Below are 27,219 nucleotides of genomic sequence, written 5' to 3'. Positions count from 1 at the left end.
CCTCCCCCACCCGCTCCCCTCCCCACCACCCCGTTCCGCCGCGCGCCATTTCTCTTCCCACGCGCTCTCTTCCCCGTCTCGCTCTTTTCTCTGTGGCAAAGCGACCGGGCGCCATGTTTGTAAGGAAGACATAACCAGACCAGCCTCCTCCTCCTCCTTCTCCTCATCCTTTGCGGCCAACGGCACCTCTTCCCCGTCCCCTCCGCCCTCACCGACCGACCCACCACTCCCTCCTCTTCCTGTGGTGCGTGTGTGTTGCCTGTTGTTAAACCCCCCCTTTATTTTAATTTTATTTTTTGAAATTTGTGGCCAGCCTCGCCCGGCCCAGAGCGACCGTTAAAAGCGCCCTTTTCTGGGGGCCGCGCGCGCGCGTGTGTGTTTGCGTGTGTCCCCGTGCCCACCCTTCCCGTCACTCAGTAAAAAACCGTGAGTGGAAATCTTCGCTGCTTCTTGCTGAGGTGGTGGGGGGGGGCCCCAGGCGGTCCTCCTCCGGCCGCCGCCGCCGCTTCTGCGTATATTTGTGTGTGTGTGTGTTGTGTGTGTGCCTAGTGTCTCCTCCTCCCTCCTCTTTCCTCTCCCAACGCCCCACCACGGGCAGCAGTGTCCTGCCTTCCTCCTCCTCCTCCTCCTTCCTCCTCCTCCCTGCACACACAGCCAGAGCCAGCACAATGGCCTTTGAAAGCCTGTTCTCCAAGCCCCCAAACCCAGTTCTTGACCAAAACATGCCCGACTCTGACAGGCAACATGCAGGGGACGAAAGGTCGAGTAACGTTCTTCTCTCTCTCTCTCTCTCTCTCTCTCTCTTTTTTTTCTTTCTCTCCGCTTCTCAATGGTGATAATAACTAAGAATGTGAGATGATGGTCGTGGTAATAATGATGATGATAATGATATTGTCTTAAATGTACCTAGGTGGGTTTTTTTTTAAATTTAAAATGTATGTAACATTGTACTGGGGAGGGGAGTCACCTTCAGCCTGAGGGAGGGGGGTGTTCTTAATACAGGAACAAGGATGTCTTTTGAGGAGGGTGTTTTTTTTGTCTCTTCAAGGTGCATTTTGCATGCATTCCCCCCCCTCACATTTCATTATCTTTTTAAAAAATCCCATCTTTTCATAAAATGCACTTTACATTGGGTGTCTGTATAATGTCACTGTTGTTCTTATCCTTCCGTATATCCCTTACTGCCATTTGAAATCAAAGAGTGTGTTTCTCTCCCCTCCCCCCTTTATACATGGAGCTACATGTAAATGTTTACACCTTACACATTTAACTGGATCTCTCTTTGTGCAGGTGAAGTTCTGTTGGATTTTATCTTTTCCACCTTTCAATCCCTTTGAGCCAAGACACCAGAGGGGTTTTTTTTTCCCTGGTTGAGGTCTTGTGCCTTGCTCTGTTTTCTCCAGCCTCTGGTTTTCATAAGATCTGGCTCTTCTCAGTTGGTTAAAAAAAGGGGGAACCTCTCTGAAATTATTGATCTGTCATTCACCAACATGTATTCAAATCTTGTTCCTTAGAACACCGTTTGTAATTGTATTCCCCATAACAGCAAGCCTACCCATGGTCCACATTCCCCAACAACCATGTACAATACTGGTTTATCAAAGTGGTAAAAAAAAACATAACATAACCCCTAATTCATGTAGTAGCATTGTAGGTTGTATACTGCTTTCATCTTTTATAAGCCAGGATACAGAGACAAAATGGCAATTAAAATGACTTGGACAGAGCTACAGTGAATCGGACTGGGCCTTGTATCTCAGATCTACATATCAGCAGTCCTTCATAGCTGTAGCAGTTTAAAATGTTCATGAAACAGTTTGTACTGCAAAGGTTACTACCTGGTGCAGTATTGTTACTTTTAACATAGTCATAAATGCAGCATGAGTTGTCCAGCAAATATTAGTTAAAGGAAAGGCTTGCACATTACTGAATTATTAATAGACCTGGTGCTAATCATCCTAGGAGTTCTTAAGAGATATTACTCTTTTGAAAGGGGAACTAATAAGGGGAAATCAAAGATTACTACATCATGCAATGTGTTCTCGTAGACATTTAAAAACAAAAAGTATGTCAGAAAAGCAGGTGACCCTCAAATCTATTGACAAGCAAATCTTCTGAGATACATTGGAATTGTACTAAGTAGTTTAAGCACAGCCAAAGCCTGTAAACTTGTATCGCTTTGCAGAAATTGCAGCTCCTAATGAACTAATTCCCCTGCTAGCCTGTCAAATCTCTGAATTTTTTATGTTTCTTTCTAACTCCCAATAATAAATTAGACCTTTTTATAGGTAGATAATTTTAATATTGGGATTCCCTGAATTGTTGTTGGAAAAACAAGAAACACAGGGGTTGTGATTCCTTGTTTTGCAACAGTAGCAGATACTCTTTCTGCAGAATCTCAAAAACAGTTAAGTTGCAAAACAAGAGGGAAAGTCTACATGGAGAAATTTAAAATACAATGGGAATCCTCAGTTCTTTCGTGCCATACTTTAAAGCAAATAGAGATAGGGCTGCTACTTTTGAATTGAATATATATTTTGTTTTGTTTTGACATAAGACATCTGGGGCAAGGAACTCTGCAAATGTTTAGCAGATGTTTCCATCCTAGTCCTTGGAGGCCCAACTGCCCGTTTTACTGCCCCACTTATTGCACTGAGTGTAACTTACTATGTACAGCAGACAGAAAAGGAGGGTGTTTGAAATGTTGAGTGTTGGGAGTCTTAGAATTTGCTAGAATAAATAATATATAGTTAAATGGGAACACTTGGTGCCTATGAACTTGTTATTGTACACCAGTAGTACTATTCTTAATCTATATCAGAGTTAAACCTTATAGTTTTCTCTTTTCAGTATAACTTAACACAGCACTGTTGGACAGAATTAGATTCCACTGTATACAAGAGCCAGATCTTTTTCTGTTTATAGCTAGATTAATCTAATTTATAAGCATTGATCACATCAGTGGTAGCCAACATGGTGTCTTCTGAATGCTTTGGAATACAACTGCCATAATCCCTGATCATTCACCATGCTGGCTGGAGATAGTTGTTGTCCAGACATATAGAGAGCACCATGATGAATACCCTTGCTTCACATTAAGAAAATACTAATAGAGCTATTTTCTCATTTTGTGCTCTTAGATTTCCCCCCCCCCCTTGCATTAATGAACACATTTTAACTGCATATTTAAAGGGTTATCTTTTTCATCTCACATTAAATTTTAACTTGAATATACTAGATTTGTAGATCTGTGGAGTTTAGTTAACAGGGAAGCAAGTAAATTCTTGCATCTCAGTTGCAAGAATGAAAACCATATTAAAAGCTCCCACTTCTGAACAGGTCAGTTTAGAAAAAGAACAATTAGATAAATTTTGGAGAGGTTTTTAAAAAATCAAATCCTTTTTCTCAGAATAAGAGTGTAAGGTTTACTGTTACTGGAGGATCAAAATATATCATGATGCTGTTCATGCTAAACTAGTTTGGCCCTTCAGATATGTTTTAAAACTAAAGGTATGTACAGTGGTACCTTGGTTTACGAACTTAATCCGTTCTGAAAGTCCGCTCTTAAACCAAGGCATGCTTTCCCATAGCAGCAGGGGACTCAATTTACAAATGGAACACACTCAACAGGAAGCGAAACATGTTCTGCTTCCAAGGCAAAGTTCACAAACCAAAACACCTACTTCCAGGCTTGCAGCATTCTTAATCCAAGTTGGTCATAAATTAAGCTGTCCTTAAATCAAGCTACCACAGTATATGGCAAAAGTGCATATTTCAAATGCAGTTTCTGCATAACTAAGATGGTGGAATGTTAATAGTTACAAAATTACACCAACCCACATTCCTGAGACTAACTTTGATAAACATTTGATTACAGTGGTACCTCGGGTTACATACGCATCAGGTTACAGACTCTGCTAACCCAGAAATAGTACCTCGGGTTAAGAATTTTGCTTCAGGATGAGAACAGAAATCGCGCTGCGGCGGCGTGGCAGCAGCGGGAGGCCCCATTAGCTAAAGTGGTGCTTCAGGTTAAGAACAGTTTCAGGTTAAGAATGGACCTCCGGAACAAATGAAGTACATAACCAGAGGTACCACTGTATTAAACTAAAGATATGTTTATGGCACATTGCATATATTAGTAGATGCCATACAAGTCATCTAATTTAAACCTTCAGTATTGAGACCACCCCTGGTATCCAAATGCTGGAACCCTCCAAAGGAGGAGACTTTCTGTTTTCTAATCAGTTCCTTAGCTAGTTATCCTTGTGTGTATAGTCCTTGTTTATGTCTAATACAATACACTGCCTTTGTGGAATTTAATTTTGTGTTTTTCACTGAGCACAAGATTATCAAGTTGTGTGTGTGTACTTAGATGATTTGGGGGGGGGATCAGTGTTAAGGCCTGCAATGTTGAGCAACTATGGTACATCTCTCAAGTAAAAGGTAAAGGGACCCCTGACCATTAGGTCTAGTCATGGCCGACTGGGGTTGCAGTGCTCATCTCGCTTTATTGGCCGAGGGAGGCAGCGTACAGCTTTCAGGTCATGTGGCCAGCATGACTAAGCCGCTTCTGGTGAACCAGAGAAGCGCACAGAAATGCTGTTTACCTTCCTGCCGGAGCGGTAACTATTTATCTACTTGCACTTTGACGTGCTTTCAAACTGCTAGGTTGGCAGGAGCTGGGACAGAGCAACGGGAGCTCACCCCATCATGAGGCTTTGAACCGCCAACCTTCTGATCAGCAAGCCCTAGGCTCTGTGGTTTAACCCACAGCGCCACCTGCATCCCTACATCTCTCAAGTACTTTTTAACTATTTGCCATAGCTCTGGCAGTACAAGATGCCCAAAAGAATTGTTTCCCCAAGAGTTGTAGTTGGCTTTTGCAACATACCTCGTCAGCATTTCCCAATTGTTGAAATGTAGACAAAGTTTTTCCAAGTAACATTTCATGAAAAAGCTGAACAATAGCAGCTTGAGGTGGTACTGTCCAGAAGCAAATTAACCACTTCATCTGCTGTTTGAATAAACTTGATCAGAGGCCTTTGATACAGCGATAATTTAGTGCTCTCTACCCCAACCAATGTACTGAACAAATGGTTGCCTGTATGTCCTGTTATACTTAAAGTTGGTTGAGATTTCTCTGTTCATTATTTTTTTCTGGGCATATATGTTGTAGGTCTTTGCAGATTTTACCAGAGCCTGAAATAAATGCTTTGATTTCTTTTATCAATCATTGACAATTCTACCCAGAGGCAAATTGCAATCATGCTGTTATTCACTATGGCAGAGGAATCTCACCCTGTGCATGCTGTGAGGCATTCTGGTACATAAGAAGAGCCTCCTGCAGGGCCAGGCCAGTGGCCCACCCCACCCAGCCTCCTTAGCTTTCACAGTGTCCAGCCAGATGTCCCCATGGGCAACCCTAAGAGCAGGATCCATGCACAAGGGTACTTTCTCCCTTCCTGTGGCTTCCAGCAACTGGGATTCATCCTATGCCCTTTTAAAATGCGGGGGGCTTTTGGGGGCGTGTTATTGGGCTGTTGTTTTTATTTTGATTATATACTGTAGTGGTTTTATATTCTGATTTTGTTCTGTAAACCGCCCTGAGACCTCCAGGTATAGGGCGGTATATAAATTCAGTTAATAATAATAATAATATTAAGCATACTCACATATACCTTAATCCAGGGTTAAATCCATCCCTCCTACACCTCACTGATCAGCAGCTGTTAACCTTAAGGTAGACATTAAAAATAAATAAATTAAGACATCATACTAAATTTGTGAGATGTGTTTTGTTTTAGTTTTCCTTCAAACACAAGTAGCCTATTTTGAGAAGAGTTTAACTTCAGTACTTTAGAGAGCCTTCCTTTTTAACTGATGTGCTACACCACTTAACATAACATCACTGTTCTTGCATAGTTCATTATTTCTATATTACAAAGTGCATTTCAATTATGAAATTCACTTACACTTGCAATAACCCTGTAAAGTAAATTAACCAGAAAATAATTATTTGTGCAAGGCTAGAAGTACAGGACTTAGAAAATAGATTTCCATGCTCTGTATTAAGTGTAGTTAAGATTATTCTTCCTAACAAATTGTATATGTTATTATTTTAAATTGTATATCGTATATTTTCACAACCAAACTAAATAACATTGCTGTCACATGTGATCAGTGTTATCATAGTAAATCAATACCAAACAGTGTTCCCATAAGAACCTGCCTGATAGTTAAGGTATGCAATAGATCCCTCTTTTCCAGGGGCCCTTCATAAGTGAGTCAGGATGAGGCCTCACTTCACTAGGCAAGTGAAGGAGGCATCTACACTAGCATCATTTAGTTCAGAACTACTATATTCACCTGGGCAATTAATTAATGTTTTTTAATTGCTTTTTAATAGATTTATCTGCTTTATTGGTTTTGTCAGCTTTTCATGTCTTGGTTTATTTATTAATGTATTAATAGTTTTTAGGTTTATGTTTTTATGCATTTCATAGTGGTGAGCTTTGGGAACTTTAAAATCAAAAGTGTTTTTAGTATTCATTAAACTGCCTATAATTTTAAGGTAGTACACTGAAGCTATGTAATCCTTGCATGCCGCTGTTTCTTAAAATGCAAACAATACTAGATACTACTAGTGTGTAAATGTTATGTAATTGTTGTGGTTGTTGAACAAATAAGCATGGGAGATGATTGTACTATTACTGTCAACTATACCCCCTTAAAAAATAATAATATTCTAATTCATATTGAATCTAAACTATTGTGACTTTATAAAACAGAGAGGATGGTGAACTCGAAGATGGTGAAATAGATGATGCTGGATTTGAAGAGGATAAGGAAGAACAAGATGCAAAGGTTGAAGATAAACAGAAAAATGAAAAAACCCACAGAAAATCCCGCAAGAAACGCAAAAAAGAAAAAGATAAGAAAAAATCAAAAAGGAGAAGACGAGATAAACACAAGGTTAGAATTATTAGTCATTATTCTTTGCAACTCTAGTAATTATTTTTCCTTTACTCAAAGTAGTGTTAAAATAAGTTAAGAAATAATGTTTAATTATTAAATTTGTATTCTGTTTGCCATGTCTAGAGTGGCAAACATTGAAAATATTTAAACTGTACAATTTAAATAGAATAAAAACATATTTAAAACACTAAAACAATTTAAGAAAATTTAAAAACATTCACATATCACAGTTTTTAATTTCACAGTTGCCATGACCATTATCTACAGTCATCAAATGCCTGAGTAAACAAAAATATTTTAAAGTTTCTCCTGAAAGTCAATAATGAGGGAGAAAGGCACACCTCTCCAGGGAGGGCACTCTGCAAATGGGAACCACCACCAGTAAGGCCCTGTAACAAGTGAGCACCAACTGGTTATGTACAGATTATAATGTGCCCAAGAGTATTGGCCTACTAAATCATTATTTGCTGTGTCCAACATTCCTCACACCACATGTGTACTGGGAAGTGTGCCAAATAATGTATTGCAATGTTTGCCTGTTCATGAGGCTCATGACCTGCTCTAGTGCATACAGCCAAAGTACAAGCTACCTTAATTATTATTGGCAATAAATTAGCCCTCATGGGGATTTGAATTGTATGCCACTTCCCCACAATCTGCTTGTCTTCCAATTGACTTTACTGTAGCATTTTAAATACAATATATATAGTTCATATGCCTGCATTATACAAATGAAATCATTCTTGTTTTTCAGCATAATTCCCCCTCTAGCAATGACAGTTCTGACTATAGCATTGATTCTGATGCCGAACGAACAGAAAGATCCCATAAGAAAGGATCTGGTTTCTACAGAGATTATGAGTCTTCATTCATTCAGGTACAGCTTCCAAAATGTTCATTCCATCCAAAGTTATAGATCATGCTGATTTCGTGGCTTGTTACCATTTTTTGGTGATATGGGGGCAAGAGAGGGCAACAGTTTCCCTTGTTACTTGTTAGTAAAGTTTCCAGTCAGAATGAATCAATTTTTATCCTCCCTCTTTTCTGGCCGAGTATGAAAGCCTTCCATTTACTTCTCAATAGCTTCAAAAGTAATTTGTGTCACTTTGAGTTTTACTGGGGCCATGGGTTTCTTTTTTGCCTCTGCCATATTTATTCAAAGAAATGGAACCAGAGATTATTAAAGTAGCATATGTCTTTGCCTTGACTGCCATTGAGATTTTCATTGTAGGAGTTTTGTGCAGTGTTTCAGTATTCTTCAAAGGATCAGTAACAGGCATTCCTTACAGGGGAGTAGTATCACTTTGTTCTCTGTTACAAAAGCTTCCTCTAGATTCATATGGAAAGAGGACATATGAGTGACTCTGTTGAAGTAAATCTCTCCCAGAAGTAAAAATGATCTCGCCCTATGAGGGCTCTTGCTTTCCATCCAAAACCTCCTTCCATTACAGTCACCTCAGGTTGCGAACACTGCGGGTTGCACATTTCTGGGATGTGGACCGCGCCAAACCTGGAAGTATCGGAATGGGTTACTTCCGGGTTTTGGCGCATGCACAGAAGCTCAAAATGACGTCATTCACAGAAGCGCTGAATAGCGTCACGTGCGTGCGCAGACACAGCGCTGCGGGTTGCGAACGTGCCTCCTGCACGGATCACGTTCGCAACCCGAGGTATGACTGTATTTGAATAAAACAGGACTTCGTTGGGTTTTTCTTGGCTTCATGTCTTCCCGAATGAAGGAGCATATGCTTTCTCTTGACTAGTCTAACAGTTGCTCTGGGAGAAGATAAATGTCCATTCAGAACCGCAAACAATTTTATTACTGCTTGACTTATAAAATCAGTAGTAATTTCATACTATCTGGAGTTTAAGGTAGCACAGCCTTATATGGATATTTATTTATTTATTTGATTATTTTTATTATTATTATTATAGACAAAACATTAAAACAATCAACACATTCCAAAGATCATGTTGAGAGAGACAATACATAAGTGAACTGTGCATCCTTATTCCACACTTCCAAAATAATATATCAAAAATTATTAAAATTAAAGGTGCTGGCAGAATGAAGCCTAAATTCAAAACATCATTTATATCACATGAAGTGTTTTTGATATGGCTTGCAACCAATTCAAATTGAAAATTCATAAGGTGAAACCCAGAAAAAGGAGATAAATATTCCAGACATAGAGCAGGGAACCAACTCCTATCAGCCCCAGCCAGCACGGGGAGTGGTGATCAAAGATGGTAGGGTTTTAGTTTACCATAACTGTAGGGCCACAGGTTCCTCAACCCTGCAAAATTTGCTACTAGCATAGCGTTACTAATCATAAATTTATTCACAATGCTGGAAGTCATCAAATTGGATGTACTACATCTAGAAAAAGGGTGGAACTGGCATAAGAATTGCTTCACTCTTACTGCCAGAAAAAGGGTTGCAATATCTTCATGCTACAGAAAATAAGTAAGAATTTTTTCACTTGAATCTAGTAGTTCTCATTGGAGAAATAATTAATGCTTACTGTATTATATGCTTATGTTTCAGCATGTTTTCATAAATTTCTCTGCAAGCAATGAGGACAGTTGATCTTGCAAAAAACCATTCCTTTGTGCTCCAATTACTCTACTAAAATTGAATACTAAAAATGTTAATTTGCATAATTTTGACTTACTGCAGAATTTCACTTTTGTGGGGAGCTGAATTTGTGTTGACTTGGCACACACTTAATTGTGTGTGCCCTTTTTTGGCAGGGTAGTCTTGATTCTGCCCATGCATCTGTGGTGTTTGTTACAACTTGAACTCTAAAGCATGAGAAAATCATGTCCTTAGAATGGTTTTTTATTTATTTGTTATTGCTCATTGCAACAGAATGATACAAATAACTTGTTCAATAAAGTCATGTGTCTTTTGCCACAAAATGAGCTATTTATAGAATAACACCTGTAAAAAGAGTGTGTGAGCTGCTGCATAGGAGGAGAAGCTGTTAATTCTGCTTCTCCTTTCATCCATCTCCAGTATTTGCATGTACACACTTGGCTTAGCAAATGGGTAGTGCCAAAGTCTCTGCTAAAAACAGTTATTTCTACTTTGGCCACTCTTGTGTGAAATACAGACAGATTTGGAAGAAATAGAAACTTAGTGAACCATTTATATTATCCACCCACTTCACCAGGGAGTCTTTCAGGATCAGTATTTGTTGCTCTCCCTAGAACAATGGTTTGAGGGGACAGAAAGCTCTACTACAGTTTGGAGGCACAACACCCATAACCAAGTGAACAGATCTGTGTTCATCCCATCAATTCTCCATCTATCTATGGATAATCAAGCACTATAGGCATCTTTGCACTGTCTTCAATTTGCAACTGCACTACACATTTAATGACTTGCAAATAACAACCCTAATTCAGGATAGAAAAGTACACATGAACACCAATAAAATGTTATGTTTTCTTTGTAGAGAAAATAGTGAGAGGTCATATCCTAATGGTTTTCTAATTATTCTCTTTTGTCCAGCATGGGCATATTTCAGGAAAATACACCCCTTCACAGAAGTCACAGCATACTAAAAAATCAAAAAACAAAGATTATGATAATTACAGTGATGATTTTGTCTACAATGAGGATGAAAAAGAGGATTTTGCTGACCAATTAAAACAGTATAGACAAGCTAAAGAAACTTCAAATGCTGATTTAGATGCTCCAATTTCAAAAGAATCCATGAAAAAGCAAGGAATGAAAGGGATTCAGAAAGGTAAGGCATTGGTCTAATGCTAGCTTAGTTTGTGTTAGAAACCCACCTATGCATAATTACAGCATTTACAGTGAAATTGTGTTCAGAACAAGCATTTTCCATTGAATGGCCTGGAATGAAACTTTTTGGGGCCAAGTTGCAACTTCACTGTTTTGGAAGCTAGAGTTAAAATGCTATTTTATAATTTTAGAAATGACCTTTAAAAACACTATAGTTCTGACCTGGCATGTATGCCTTACGTGACCTCTTCACTCTGCAGAAAAGTACAGGTGGTATGTATGTACATTCTTCTTTCAGGTCAGAATCTTTATGCTGAAATGTGTTGGGTGTTTTTGTTTTTAGGTGCTACACAGACAAGCAATAGTTACGGTATTGGCCGAGGGCGTGGCATGCAGAAGAAAATGAAACGCAAAGACCGTGGAAGGGGAAGAGGGATAAATAAAGGTCCTGAAGAGGTAATAATAATAATAATTTTTATTTATACCCCGCCCTCCCCAGCCAAGGCCAGGCTCAGGGCGGCTAACAAGCAATAATAAAAACAAGTTGAATGAATACAACTTAAAAACAAAATTAAAATACAACATTAAAATATTGAAACATTAAAATATTAAAATGTAGCCTCATCACAGGAGGAGAAAGGAAAAGAAAAAAGAAAGGGGGAGGGAATCAAATTGGCTCCAAGCCAAAGGCCAGGCGGAACAACTCTGTCTTACAGGCCCTGCGGAAAGAAATCAGATCCTGCAGGGCCTTGGTCTCATGAGGCAGAGCGTTCCACCAGGCCGGAGCCAGAGTTGAAAAGGCCCTGGCTCTGGTTGAAGCTAATCTAACTTCCTTAGGGCACGGGACCACTAGGATGTTGCTATTTATGGACCTTGAGGCTCTCCGTGGGGCATACCGGGAGAGGCAGCCCCGTAGGTACGAGGGTCCTAGGCCGTGAAGGGCTTTAAAGGTCAAAAGCAGCACCTTAAATCTGGCCCTGTACTCCACCAGTGCAGCTGGAAAAGCACTGGGTGAATATGCTCCCATGGCAGAGACCCCATGAGGAGCCTCGCTGCAGCATTCTGCACCCGCTGGAGTTTCTGGGACAGCTTCAAGGGCAGCCCCGCGTAGAGCGAATTACAGTAGTCAAGCCTGGAGGTGATCATCGCATGGATCACTGTGGCCCGGTCGGGGCGGGAAAGGTAATTGGAATGGAAGTGGGTTAAGTTACGTTGAAACTTGGGATTTCTGTTTAGTTTGCTGTGTATAATTTAGAATACCGTATTTACTTGAATCTAATGCTCTCCTTTTTTGGCTAAATTACGTTGCAAAAATTAAGGTGCGCATTAGATTCAATGGCACATTTACATTCGCCAGCAAATCCTTTTTTTGGTTTCAAGGTTTTGAAAACTGAGGTGCGCATTAGATTCGATGGTGCATTAGACTCGAATAAATACAGTATTTAATTTAGAATAAGCAGCCCTTCAGTTATTATTACTCTGCGTCATAGCTGTCAGAGCCAGTGTGGTGTAGTGGTTAAGAGCGGTAGTCTCGTAATCTGGGGAACTGGGTTCGCTTCCCCGCTCCTCCACATGCAGCTGCTGGGTGACCTTGGGCCAGTCACACTTCTCTGAAGTCTCTCAGCCCCACTCACCTGACAGAGTGTTTGTTGTGGGGGAGGAAGGGAAAGGAGAATGTTAGCCGCTTTGAGACTCCTGAAGAGGAGTGAAAGGCGGGATATCAAATCCAAACTCCTCTTCTTCTTCTGTCAACTTTTCCCTTTTCTTGCAAGGAATCCTATTCGGAATAAGGGAATTTCCCTTTAAAAAAGGGAAACGTTGACAGCTATGCTCTGCATCATGTAGCTTCAGTATTGCAGCCTTAAGGACACATGCACTATGAAATGAACTTCTGGTAATGCTAAGCTGGAGGAAGGCGTAGTAACAATTTTGCAGTTTGGAAAAATAATGTGACTAAGATAAATATTAGTAGTTGGCAGGTAGCAACATTGGCAAAATTAAAATGATACAGAGAACTAGGGCTAGTGAAGTCAGTAATAGTAAAATGTGTACAGCTTGGGGAAAGAGTGAATGAATTGTCAGTCCCATCACCTTCCATCACCACCACTAAAGACGAAGAATGACATGTTTTTCACAGCTTTGTTTCCTCATAAGCAAAACGTCTATGCCTAACACTATGCCTAGCATTTACCATAACTAGAATGTCAGTGACCATACCTGTTTGTGTGGCCCTATGCTTTTTGAGAAGCTTGACTAAATCATTTTAGTTTATCATTTTGAGTACTGTAACTTTGGATCTTCAGTGACACTTTAGGTAACGATGCATTAAAACAGGATGCTTGTTTTTACAGGAAATAAAGCCTGTTAAGAAATGGCCAACTATGAGTCAGGCATTCATAAATCAGCATACTGTGGAACACAAAGGAAAACAAATCTGTAAATATTTCCTAGAGGCACGATGCATTAAGGTAAATATACAATTGTACTCTTTCTAGAAAGGGTAGGGGGAATGTGTGGGTTTTATTCCAGTTTGCTCAACACATATATCAGCCCCCACCCCAACTGTTAAGTATTTTTAAAGTACTAAAAATATATTTAAATTTAAAATATGGGTGTATTTTGTTCAGTCATTTTATTTTTTGTGCAGGCTTTTATATTTAATGTTGAAAGTGTGTAATATTTAAATGGCAGCCATGATCTCCTTTTATTGAAATAGAAAAGCTTGATTGTACAGTATATAGTATATCTTCTAGTGAGCTATGTAAATTATCGCACAGAGTTGCATCACTGTGAACAGAGCTGCTTAAACATTTCTACCAGTCAGCTGTAGGAGAAAATTCAAAAACTATCAATGCATTCTGGCAGGCAAGTGTGATAGGGCTTTTCCAGTGGTTTCACTTGTTTTTAGAAATGACCTCCCCAAGAACTGCATTCGGCTCCCTCCTTGATTTATTTCAAAGCAGCCCTAAATATTTTTCTTTTCCAATCAGCTTTTGGTTAATTTAGGGTGGCTAGCATGCTGTGCTGGGAGTGAGAGGTCTAGCCGTGCTATTTTCATGCTTGTTTTTGTTTGTTTTTTAATTTAAGATCAATATTGTATTGATCTTAATTGTTTAGGTAGCTGTGTTGTTTTATTATTTTGCTTTGGTTTTCTACTGTAAGCCGCTTTGGGAAAGGTCTATGGTCCTGAAAAGTATTATAGAAATGACTGAAATAAATACAATTCTGAACAACTGCCATCTGTTTAGTGTCAGCGCAGGTATAGTTTCATGTTCTGCTTTTTTAATGATTGGTTTGCCTTACAAATAACTTCCTCCAACACCACTGGTGGGGGGGGGGGAGGAAAAGCAGCGAACTATGTTTGATCAAACTTTCTCATACTATCATTGAAAATTCAACTTGAAATACAATAATTCCACATTTGGAGCTAATAACCTCTTTTATGTACACAGGGAGACCAGTGTAAATTTGATCATGATGCAGAAATAGAGAAGAAAAAGGAAATCTGCAAGTTTTATATACAGGGTTATTGTTCCAAAGGAGAGAACTGCATTTACATGCATAATATCCTTTTACAAATAATATCCTAAAGATATTTTGTTTAATAGTGTGTGTGTGTGTGTGTGTGTGTGTGTCTACATATACATATAAATATGACCTCAAATATATAATGTAAATTATATTTTCAAAGTGATAAATAATGGGAGATCATAGTCTTTGATATGTCACAGTAAGCGTTATACTTAATATATTGTTTATACTTTGTTGTTAAAACATCAAAAATGCAGTGCTTACAATTAAAGAGCAGGAGTCCAAAATTTTGACTCTGCTTACAAGTCCTGCCTATTATTTGTGATGCCCACTAATTTTCCCCTTTCCTTACTCCTGTGCTATGTTCAAAAGCCACACAGGATGGGAGAGAAACTATTTCTCCTTTCCTTTCTGGAGGGGTGGAGGATCTAGGGAGAAAGGAGAGATGATTTGTCTCCTACAAGTTGGACTTTTGCAGAAAGCTTCAGCAGCAACCTGCTGCCACTTCCACCACCTCCTACAAAAGCCTAATAGAAAGGCAAAGAGGCTACTCCATTTTTCCTCAACAAAATGGGCAAGAAAGGAGAGGGTCAATTCTCTCTTCCTGTTGGGTTTTTGCTGGAAACAGCAATGAGGTACTGCCAGAGCTGTTTGCAAAAGCCTAACTTCTCATGGAGAAGCTACATCTCTTTACCCCCATGGAGGACTGGAGAGAAAGGGCTTCCACAAGCAGCAATTTTGCCAAATGGGAAAGAGGTGTTTTCTGCTGGTAAGCAGGTGAGTAAATTTACAGAAGGCAGAAAATCTGAATCCAAAACATTAGCTGAGCATGATCCATCCTGTTCCATTAACAGTCATGAGGAGTTCCCTTTAGGGAGCCCAATAAGCCCACTCTCAAAGTGTTATACTTGTTAGAATCCTTAATACTGGCTCACATGAGTTCCCTTGCAAGTTCTATCATACAGGAGCTAAGTGCTACCACGGTGACAAGTGCAAGTTTTCTCATGATCCACTAACTAAAGAGTCGAAAGAACTCCTTGATAAGGTGAGTAATACTCCTTTGTATCAACAGAATACACCACATCATACTTTAATATGAAACTGATATTTCAAATAAGCTGTTTTTCAAAACTAAGAAAAGTCTGTGGTGACCCAGTTTCAAATTGATTTTCCAAGGAGTCCAGTCATGTTTATCGATATTTCAGTTGCACATGATGTACAGTGTCATCTGTCAACGTAGTATATTTTCATGTAGAAAAAGCTATTCTAGGCTTCATAGATTTTACCAGCATCTCATGATAAAGACAAACATCATATAAAAAGGGAGCTTACAGCAAGATCCTTAGCTGAAGGGTGAACCTGGCGCCCCTCAGCTTTGCAAGGCTTGCACATCACAAATGTGCATGCCATTAAACTAAATGCTGTCTTAGCATTTGATCTTGCCCCTCCTTTGTTTCACCATCAGTTTATTTTTTATAGCACTGCTTACGCATTTATGCATTACCCATTTGTTTTCACCCTCCACTTAAAATGGGGAGGGAGGGGATAAATGGCAAAGCTCCAGAAATTTTGGGAGAGGTTTCTTGTTCACTTCATGGGTAGCAGCTAGTTAGCAAAGTGGACAATCAGTTTCTGGCAGGACTGGACTTTTCCCCCTTAGTGGTAGAACCCAAAGAGGAAAAGCATGTTTGGTCGGAGCATTTTTATGTTAGCCCCACTGAAGTAAAAATGTTACATCTGATTTAAACTTTCTGCTTTCTTTTAACCCATTATCACCTTTTCCCTTTAGTTTTCCTCTTCAGGTATTATTCTTTGAATCTCCTAACTGTTCATACTGGTGTAGTGTAGTCTTACAGAAATTGCAAGGTGCACATCACTGCACACTGTCCATGAAATCATAGGATCCAAGGGTTCTGGGATGGGCTTGTTGTCTATTGACAGTGTTAGAAAAGATTCTCCCCAAAGTCAACATTTAATTTCTTAGTCATGGTCTAATTGAAACTAGCTGAAATAGTTGTTGCTATTGAGGGAGAAACCACCATCCAGTTCAGTTCAGATCAGCGTACCAAAGAGTTGAACATTCATAGCAGTGAGCAGATGTGAAGCCAAAGTTTGGATGGTGGACTGTACTCTGATTGATCTAAATGTTAGAACATAATGTTCTGAAAACTTGGTTAGGTCTTTTATAGGTGGCTTTTTTTAGGAGCTGCACTTCAAAATGGTGTTTGAGAGATTAATTGGGGTATAGTATGTGAGTTATTTTAATCTTGTTTGAATTCCATGGATGCTTTGACTTTTCTATTTCGAAGATTTGTAACCTACCCTGATCCTTCAGGATCAGATCAGATAGAATTCCAGTTAGGGAGTTGTATAGCAGCAACCAGAATATTATGCAACAGAAACTTTTATAACTCCGAGTATAATTTGTGTATGTTTTAGGTACTGAATACTGAAGAGGAGCCACAAAACGATGATGAAAAGGAAGTGGAGGAACTTCGGAAACGAGGCATAGTTCCTCTTCCTAAGCCTCCTCCAGGAGTTGGGCTTTTGCCAACCCCACCAGAGCCGTATTCATTTACTGAGGAAGATGCAGAAAACTTTCAGGATCCCTCTGGTGAATTCAAGAAAATCCCATCTCTCTTTGAGATAGTTGTGAAGCCTACTGTGGATTTAGCCCACAAGATTGGGAAAACGTAGGTATTAGAAGTATAAAAGTTGTGCATGGTTTTAATGAGGCAATAAGGAAGTTCAGGAAAATGATGGCATTATAGTAATCTTACAGGATTGGTTAAAAAGAGAAAGAGAGAGTTACAAGCACAATGACCCTAGAATATAACAGTGGTGGCAGGCATAGTTTGCCACTCTTAGCTGAAGTGGCAAGTAGTTTCAGACATACCGGTAGAAGGCTGCATTACGTTTTTTAGGAGAAAAGAGCTAAAACTGTATTTATAACCTTGCATAGATCTAGTATGTCTGATTGAAATAACACCTTAGTGAAAAATTTGTGTAATTATTGCCTACCTATTTTGATCTAAAATTTGGCCTATATTTAAAAACTAATTGCATATTGTTGACATCCTTTTCAGAAAAATGGAAACTACTGGTTGTCCAGTCAGTCTCATTTAAAATATACCGTATTTTTCGCCCCATAGGACACACATTTTCCCCTCCAAAAATGAAGGGGAAATGTGTGTGCGTCCTATGGGGCGAATGCAGGCTTTCGCTGAAGCCTGGAGAGCGAGAGGGGTCGGTGCACACCGACCCCTCTCGCTCTCCAGGCTTCGCGCAGTTGCCTGTTCTGGGGGCTGGGGTCGGGGGAAGCTCGGGCTTCCCCCGCCCCAGCCCCGCGCCTGGGGGGGAAAAATAATTTCCCCCCCTTTATTTCCCCCCAAAAAAACTAGGTGTGCCTTATGGGACGGTGCGTCTTATAGGGCGAAAAATACGGTATGTATTAAGGAATGTCTCAAATCTCGCTTCTTTGTATTTCATATGTTTACCTTTCATAAGAAGAGCTCCTTATAAGGAGAACAGTTGCTTTTCATCTTTTTATTAGGCACTTAAGTATTTGAAGACTTCAGTCATGCTCCTTGTAATAATCCAAAGTTCACCTGTTTATGGTCTGGTGAAAACACCAAACTGAATGGTAGTGTTCCCGTCTAAGAGAAAGCAAACTAATTTTGACAAAATAGAGCATGTAGACATTTTCAGACTCTCGACCACTATGCTCCTAATAACTTGCTTATAGTTTATACTTATATAAACTATATAATTATATATAAACTATATAAACTAAATTTTTATTCCTTTTTTTCCTTTTTTCCTTTGTTGGGGGTGGGTGGGATGGATAGTTGGTTGGGGATTAATTTTAGTATAATTGTTCTGTTCCTTTTTGTTGTTGTTGTTTTATTGGTTCTGTATAGTTTGTGTTTTGTTTTTAAGGGGCGGGATCAGGGCTGCCTGGGAGTGGCTCCCCAGCCAACACGATGGCTGGGACAAGTTCCACAGGGGGGGAAGCACTGGGACATCCGATCTCGGTGATCATGGGCAGGAGGCGGAGTTACGCTAAGGCCAGACCATGTCATTACCGAGGAGGCAGGTTTAGTCGTTGTTTGACGACTATCCCTGCCTCCGGGTCTGGCCTTGACCGGATGGATACTGGAATCAACAGGGGAAACCCACATGACCTGAAAGTGTTGCTGTGCAATGCCAGGTCAATGATGAATAAAACCACTGCCATCCACGACTTGATTGTGGATGGAGGATTTGACCTGGCACGTGTGACAGAGACCTGGTTGGAGGAAGCAGATGGGCCTGTCCTTGCCGCTGCTTGCCCACCAGGTTTCTCTTACGCACAGCAACCCAGGTCATGTGGGCGGGGGGGGGGTTGCAGTGATTTTTAGGAAGTCACTAGCTTGCACCAGGCGTCCTACTGGGAAGATCCAGTTCTCTGAGTGCATGTTCTGGAAGTTGGGCAATAGGGGCAGTACAGGATTCCTTTTGGTGTACCGACCTCCCCGCTGCACCAAGGATTCCCTGTCCGAGCTGCTTCAGGTCGTGGCGGATTTTCTCCTGGAGACACCTAGTTTGGTTGTCCTAGGGGATTTTAACATCCATGCCGACACGACCTTACAAGGGGCTGCTCGGGACTTCGTGGAAAGCATGGCCTCCATGGGGCTGTCCCTGAATAAGTTTGGCCCAACTCATAGTCATGGACATGCCTTAGACCTGGTGTTCACCTCTAGTGAACGTGGGTGATCTGACACTAAGTAAAAGTGAAACAAAAGAAGTGCCATGGTCAGATCACTTCCTGGTGCAACTGGACTTCTCCACGACCCTTCCCTTCTGCAGGGAGGTGGGACCAATTCGGATGGTCCGCCCCCGCCACTTAATGGATCCAAATGGTTTCCAGAGAGTGGTAGGGGATGCTTTAGCCCATGTTGATGGCCTTTCAGCTGATTCCCTGGTGGCCCGCTGGAATGCGGAGTTAACCAGGGCTATCGACTGTCTGGCTCCGAAGCGCCCTCTCCGATTGCATGGAGCGAGCCCGGACAGCCCCATGGTTTTCTTCGGAGCTGAGGGCGATGAAACAATCGCTGAGACGGCTAGAGCGTCGGTGGCAGAAAACTCACTCTGAATCTGACCGGACACAGGTTAGAGCTCAACGTCGAGCCTACCAAGTGGCGATAGCGACGGCGAAGAAGACTTTCTTCACCGCCTCTATTGCATCTGCAGAAAATAGTAGCAGGAGACTCTTTCAGGTGGTTCGCAATTTAACGGAACCACCTTTACCACCGGGGCCTTGTAAAGACCCCAAGATCTCCTGCAACGATTTTGCAAAGTTTTTTGCAGATAAAATCACTCATATTCGGAAGGAGCTAGACACCACCGTGGGAGCAGGGCGGGAGAGTGCTAGAGCTCTGTCTGGTCAAGTTGCATGGAATCAATTTCAATCCGTTACCCCCGAGGATGTGGACAGGCTGCTGGGACGCGTGAAACCAACCACCTGTCTCCTTGATCCTTGCCCATCCTGGCTAATAAAAGCAAGCCGGGAAGGGCTGGGCGATGGGCTCTGCGGGGTGGTGAATGCTTCCCTCTGTGAGGGAACATTCCCAGATCCGCTGAAAGAGGCGGTCATTAAACCGCTTCTTAAAAAACCATCTTTAGACCCGGCCAGTATGGCCAACTATCGCCCAGTCTCAAATCTTCCATTCTTGGGCAAGCTGATTGAGTGAGTGGTTGCTGAACAACTCCAGGCACACCTGGAGGATGCGGACCATTTGGATCCCTTCCAATCGGGGTTCAGGCCTCACCATGGGACTGAAACTGCCTTGGTTGCGCTGGTTGATGATCTCCGGCGAGCTAGGGACAAAGGTGAGAGTTGTTTCCTGGTTCTGCTGGATCTCTCAGCGGCCTTTGATACAATCGACCATAACATCCTTCTGGACCGTCTAGAGGGGCTGGGAGCTGGGGGCACTGTTATACAGTGGTTTCGCTCCTTCCTCCTGGGCCGTGTTCAGAAAGTGGTGGGGGGGGATGAGTGTTCAGACCCCTGGGCCCTCACTTGTGGGGTGCCTCAGGGTTCCATCCTCTCCCCCATGCTTTTTAACATCTATATGAAGCCGCTGGGAGAGATCATCAGGGGGTTTGGACTGGGTGTCCATCAATATGCAGATGATACCCAGCTCTACCTCTCTTTCAAATCAGAACCAGTGAAGGCGGTGAAGGTCCTGTGTGAGTGCCTGGAGGCGGTTGGAGGATGGATGGCGGCTAATGGATTGAAGTTGAATCCTGACAAGACAGAAGTATTGTTTTTGGGGGACAGGGGGCGGGCTGGTGTGGAGGACTCCCTGGTCCTGAATAGGGTAACTGTGCCCCTGAAGGACCAGGTGCGCAGCCTGGGAGTCATTTTGGACTCACAGCTGTCCATGGAGGTGCAGGTCAATTCTGTATCCAGGGCAGCTGTCTACCAACTCCACCTGGTACGCAGGCTGAGACCCTACCTGCCCGCGGACTGTCTCGCCAGAGTGGTGCATGCTCCAGTTATCGCCCGCTTGGACTACTGCAATGCGCTCAACGTGGGGCTACCTTTGAAGGTGACTCGGAAACTACAACTAATCCAGAATGCGGCAGCTAGACTGGTGACTGGGAGCGGCCGCCGAGACCACATAACACCGGTCTTGAAAGACCTACATTGGCTCCCAGTACGTTTCCGAGCACAATTCAAAGTGCTGGTGTTGACCTTTAAAGCCCTAAACGGCCTCGGCCCAGTATACCTGAAGGAGCGTCTCCACCCCCATCGTTCTGCCCGGACGCTGAGGTCCAGCGCCGAGGGCTTTCTGGCGGTTCCCTCATTGCGAGAAGCAAAGCTACAGGGAACCAGGCAGAGGGCCTTCTCGGTAGTGGCGCCCACCCTGTGGAACGCCCTCCCATCAGATGTCAAAGCGATAAATAACTACCTGACATTTAGAAGACATCTTAAGGCAGCCCTGTTCAGGGAAGTTTTTAATCTGTGATATTTTACTGTATTTTTGGTTTCTATGGAAGCCGCTCAGAGTGGCTGGGGAAACCCAGCCAGATGGGCGGGGTACAAATAATAAATTATTATTATTATTATTATTATTATTATTATTATTATTAAAAAGTGGTATTGACCTAACTTTCTGTCTTGCAGTCCACCAGCATTCTATAACAGCACATCACCGCCAGGACCAGAGTTTGAAGGAAATGATCCACATATGTATAATACAGAATCGAGCCCAGGACATAATGGACCAGCAGGGCTCCCAGGTTCTCCTGGGCATCCTTGCATAGGTCTAGGAGGGCCGCAGAGTCCGCCTTTGCAGCCAGTTCCTCCGGGTTACCTAGGACCACAGGGTCAAGCCGGTGGACCAATGCATGGACAGCAGGGTGGGCCACCTTTGACGCCACCTGGTTCATCATATGGCTGTGCAGTTGCTCAAGAACATATGGCAAACATGCCCAGAGACAATCATTGCCTACCTGGTCCACCATATCAGCAAATCCCCGGTGAACGGCTGCCAAATACTTGTTACGAGTCCCTTCAGAATCCAGCCAATTTCTATGATAATTACTATTCACATCAGGCTGTACATAACTTTCAGACAACCAATAACACTGGTGGTAAGTTTTAATGTATAAATCTTATGTCCTTAGTTAGAAGTAAAGAATTGTGTCTCATGAGAATGGGAGCTGTATTATAACTCAAAGTCACCTAGTCTTGGGCCCTTCTCATTCAAGATTTATAAAAGTATTCCCAAAATACTCATTATGGGGGGGCATGTGCGTGTAGGAGGGGAGAACACAGACTTTTGAAAGTGCGGTATGCTTCTGTATACTCTGCACACACCCTCTTCTTGAATTCTTGTATGGGGGACTCAGGACACCCTAGATCAGATGTGAAAGATAAATTATGCCTTCCCACCCTCCAGGATGCTTCTAACTTTTCCCCATAAGCAACTACTCAGTGCACAAGTCTCCAGTAGTCTCCATCTCTTCACCTGTCAATCTTCCCCCTGGCCTTTCCTAAGTGCTTGAGGTGCCTTCTAGCAGCAGCATTTAAAACAAATAAGCATTCTGGCCATACGTAGAGGGACATGTAGTGGCTTGGATGCTACTTCATAGGGAAAGGCCAGTGGAATGGTGCTGCTACTTGAAGACATGCTGAGCACCACTGACCAACCCTCTTCTTCCTCCCGCTCTGGGCTTTCCTGCTCTAGAGCAGATAAGAGCAGTTTGGGATAGAGGTTGATGATGTGGCCACACAGCTCCCAAGGGACACCCCTGCCCCTGACTTCCTTCCAGCTTTGGAACTAGGGAGGTGGCAAGAACACCACACAGCTAGCAGTCCCTGCCCACCTTGCAGCTTAAGCTTTGGAAGGAAGGCTTGGTAACTCCATGCTTGCTAGAGGGCATTTGCACACTCAGCTGCGTTGAGGATGGTGAGAGGAACTGATGAAGCCCGTTTGCATGTGAGAAAGTAAACCTATCCACTGCCCCCTAGAATTAAGCCTCTTATATGTACAGCCCCACCCCTTCATGTGCCACCTTGATGGCTTTTATAGAAATCTCATCAAATAGTACTTAACATTTCTTTGTAATTTCTGTTTAACTTATGTTGAGGATAAATACTAATTGTTTGTAATACTGTCAATGTAGATGGTGCGTGGCAAGGAGAATTTGCAGATCAACAGCCTCACCACATGTCTTCAGATTCACATAACAGTGGCAATGAGTACGAGTCAGACTGTGCTACAGCAGCAGGCCACAGTTCAGCTATTAATGTACCAGATTTTCTTCCTGCAATGCAGAAAGCCCTTTTTGTAAGGCTTAGTCAAAAACAACAAGACGATGGAGAGCAAATGAGCAATCAGTGTCAGAGATCCCTGAGTAGAGAAGAAGGTATTGTCACATTCTACACTTTTAAAATAACATGTTGTAACATAGTTGTGTGCATTTGCTGTTTCCAAATGTTAGTGAAGAGTTTAGTTTACTTCCTACTGGTGTTTATTTTCCTTGCAACTTTTACTAAAGTTACTTTCACACATTGAAGAATCCAGTTTGATCCAAGGAAGGGGTACTGGGGCTGATTCCATTATGGAGATGAGTTAGTTTATCCACCCGCCTGCAAAACTCACAGTAACAGAGTTGCTGCTGCTTCTTCATAATAATAATAATTTTATTATTTATACCCTACCCATCTGGCTGCCTTTCCCCAGCCACTCTGGGCTGCTTACAACGTATTGTAGGCCCTCTGCAGAAGGAGGTGCCTATATTCTGCAAAACCTATAACTGCTAAATGAAATTCTTGTTCCAGTTTCAGCAGCCAAGAAGAAAATTGATTATGTAAATAGTTGGTATAAAAGGAAAAGGTACATATTGACAGAAATGGCAGAAGTTCATGAGAACAAAGAAATGAAGGTTCATTCAATCCTTAGCAGAGCTCTGTAAAATGGAACTGAGAGTGATATGGAGAGGTGAATTATAAGTTCAGTCATACAGGCATTTCTTCTTGAAGCTGCTATAGAAGGAGGCAGTGGTTTCCCTCTCCCAGTAACATGTCTGAGCTAGATTATTCTGTCCCAGTATCCAGACTTTATTCTCATCCAAGCAGTATAGCACTGAGCTAAACTTAGATCTGAAAGTTGAGTGACTAGAGTTAGATTACTGCAATGTGTTATATGAAGATGATTCAGAAACTTCAGCTGGTGCAGAATTTGGTGGCCAGATTCCTCACTAGGGCAAGAGGGTTTGAGCATATTCAAAGTGCTGGCTTTGATAAAGCATTAAGTGAGAAGCATAGCTCAAATCAGTGGCTCATGAGAGTGTTAATCTCGGGTTCAAGCCTCATGTTGGGCAAAAGATTCCTGCATTGCAGGGGTTGGTTGACCCTCGTGCTACTTTCCAACTTCGTAATTCTATGATTCTATGGACTGGCTCAGGACCACAATACCTCAAGGACAGCCTCTCCCTATATGAACCGAACCAGACCCTTCAATCATCATCTGAGGTCCTTTGTGCGCCGCCTCCATAAGAGGTCCAGAGGGTGGCAACATGAGAATGGGCCTTTTCTGCATTGGCTTTTCTGCAGTTTATGGAATGCTTTCCCCAGAGAGGCTTGCCTGGTGCCTTCATTGCAAATCTTTAGGTACCAGGCAAAAAAGTTTGTATTTAAACAGACTTTTGGCTAATTAACATTCTATATCCCTTTAAAGGTGTTTGTGGGAAGAAGGTTATTGCTTTGTTTTTGTTCTTGTTTTTATTATGTATTTTGTGTTCTCATTTTGCATTTTTATGTTGTGAACCTATGATCTTCAGATGAAGGGCAATATACATATTTAATAAATAAAATAAATATCACTGACATAAGCTAAGAGATGGCAACAGACTATGGTTAAATAATTTTCCCCACTCACTTACTACCATATTTGTCATCCTAATAGGAAATTAGAATTCCTTTCTTTTACATAATCTGGTTTTATTAAAAAGAATTCCCAACACTATTTGGGAAATTCTGTTTTGTTTATCTTAGGAGAGAAAATATACACTATGGCTACTGAAATTTGTATGGTGTCTTGTCTTTTTCTAGATGATAATGTAAACTGGTACTCCAGTAGTGAAGAGGAAGAAGGAAGCAGTGTTAAATCAATATTAAAGACCTTAAAGAAACAAAGTGAGACATTAAGGAAACAGCAGCAGCAGGCAGCAGACCAACAGCTTCGTGTTATGCCTACTGACCCAAGACTTGCTAAAGAGCGAGGTCAAGGAAGCCAAGCTGTTGATCCCAGGCTAAGATCAGCTTCAAGATCAAATGCTAGAAAACCATCAGAGTCAGGAACCTTGGACCCAAGACTTGCACGAGATCCTAGAATTTTAAAGAGCAGCGAAAGCAGTCATGCTAGTTCATCTGCTAGTGGAGCAAACCCTGGTGTCAAGACTATGCAAAAAGGATTAGAGGAGGAAGAAGAGGATGGAGAACGGGAGCTGAGAGAGAGAGCTTTCTTAATACCATTGGAACCTCTGCCTGGAGTAACACTACGGGATCCAAGATCTCAGCTTAGGCAATTCAGCCATATTAAAATGGACATTGTTCTGAGCAAACCCAACTTTGCTAAGCATATTGTATGGGCTCCTGAAGACTTACTCCCCGTACCTTTGCCGAAACCAGACCCAGTATCTTCAATCAACTTACCCCTTCCTCCGCTTATAGCTGACCAACGATTTAATCAATTACGGAATATCAAAAGTGATCCCATCCCAAGTACAATACCATCTGACCCAAGATTAGCAGCAAAAGCAAAAAATAGTACACATTTAGCAAACAGAAGTGTCTCTTTGGACCACTCTACAGATTCTCATCCTGGTAGCACAAGCAAATTGGGAGACCCTCGCTTGCAGAAAACAATTGATCCCAGGCTCCACAGACCATCCAGTACAGACTCTCACCATGCAGTAGTGAAGGACTTTTTGCCTCCAAAGACTGACCCCAGGTTAGCCAAATCTAGCACTGGTACATCACAGTCCTCAGAAGCTGCAGCCTTTCATTCTGATTCGGATGCGTTACCCCCATATGCACCTAAGCTATCATCTGCCACTGCTAAACTGGGCACCCCCAGCTCCTTATTAAGTGGCATCAGCTTGTATGATCCAAGAAATCACACTCCATCAGACCCCTCTCCAGTTAATTCAGGGGAGAATGGAGAGAACCTGAAGAAGGGTATTTTGAAAAATGCTGGCCAAAATGAAGCTACGCTCTCAGAAGAACAGTTGCCTCAAAAAACATCCCTGCACATAGAAAAATGCCTGGAAACATCTGGAGAAGCCATTCCAGATAAAGTGGGCAGTAAATCTCAGGCTAAACACTCCAGTGCTGCTCCAGCAGTACACAACCTTCCCATTCAGGCTTTGTCAGGGTTAATCAGACCACAGTACAGTGATCAGAGGCCTGTAAGGCAGCCTGGGCAAATCAGTCAAACGTCAGAGAGTGATCCAAATGGGGAATCCGATGACAAATCACTGAAAGATGTTTTCAAGACTTTTGACCCAACGGCTTCACCTTTTTGTTAGCTGTGTGTTTATGAAGACTTTTTACCATTGTGAATAATGCAGGTTTCTGCGGTTTTGTAACTGATTTACCTCTATGCTTTATTTATTTTTAAATTATAACCAGAAACACATTTGGGCTGCTATTTTCAGAACCACATGCCGTAACACAGTATGCTATAGTGTTTGCCAAGTTGGTATTTTCTATATAATTTTCACATTTCAGGGAGATTAATCATTGATCTGTTTTTTAAAAATAAAAATAGGTATATCATGTTAGATCTGAAATAAGCACTTTCATTGTAAATAATCATTAAGGATTCAATTTGAAGACTTGTATATGTGTAATGTGTCTTTTCAAAATCAACATTTAGAGAATGTTTGCCACTTTTGTAAGATTGTATAGGTTCAAGCAATATAATGTACATTACTGTGAGAGACACTATTTAAAATGACAATTATCTGATCTATCAAGTCCAACTTGCTAAGTAAAATTCAAAAAGAATTGATCTTTTCTGAGCGTTGACACAGCATCATTTTTTATTCATGAATTGATACTCATAGCCTAAAAGATACTGTATTACATATTGAGGAACTGAAGCATTTTTAAAGTATTTTATTCTATGCTGTATATAGAAGAAATTGCAAAGGACACAGCTAAAACATTTCTAAGTAGAAAATTCATAAGTTGTATGTGTAAAAAATGTATTTACTTTTTTCATGTATACATTATTCTCATTTAGTGCTGGCACATTGTGGTGTTCATGTATTCAATGTATTTTTGTATTCAACTGCTTAATTTGTATTGCTTTTTTGTATTGATATGTAATGACAGTAACATATACTCATGTGTCTGACATTTTTAACAAATTAAAAAAGAGTGAAAATCTCTTGAC

General features: G+C 41.5%; 1 protein-coding gene across 1 annotated transcript; it reads left to right on the top strand.

The window, feature by feature from the left end:
- ZC3H6 (zinc finger CCCH-type containing 6) lies at positions 1-27,213 on the top strand. The gene is made up of 12 exons (XM_080998121.1): positions 1-760; positions 6,792-6,975; positions 7,733-7,855; positions 10,496-10,733; positions 11,076-11,188; positions 13,084-13,200; positions 14,185-14,298; positions 15,201-15,308; positions 16,703-16,956; positions 21,435-21,904; positions 22,940-23,182; positions 24,870-27,213. Exons 1-12 carry the CDS (start codon positions 669-671, stop codon positions 26,345-26,347), a joined length of 3,534 nt encoding a protein of 1,177 aa, XP_080854247.1. The 5' UTR covers positions 1-668; the 3' UTR covers positions 26,348-27,213.
- Positions 27,214-27,219: the final 6 nt, after the last annotated feature.

Source organism: Podarcis pityusensis, assembly GCF_964106645.2.
Source record: "Podarcis pityusensis genome assembly, chromosome: 3".
NCBI lineage: Eukaryota > Metazoa > Chordata > Lepidosauria > Squamata > Lacertidae > Podarcis > Podarcis pityusensis.
The sequence above is the reverse complement of the archived record's forward strand: the minus strand, read 5'-3'. Positions and strand labels throughout refer to the sequence as shown.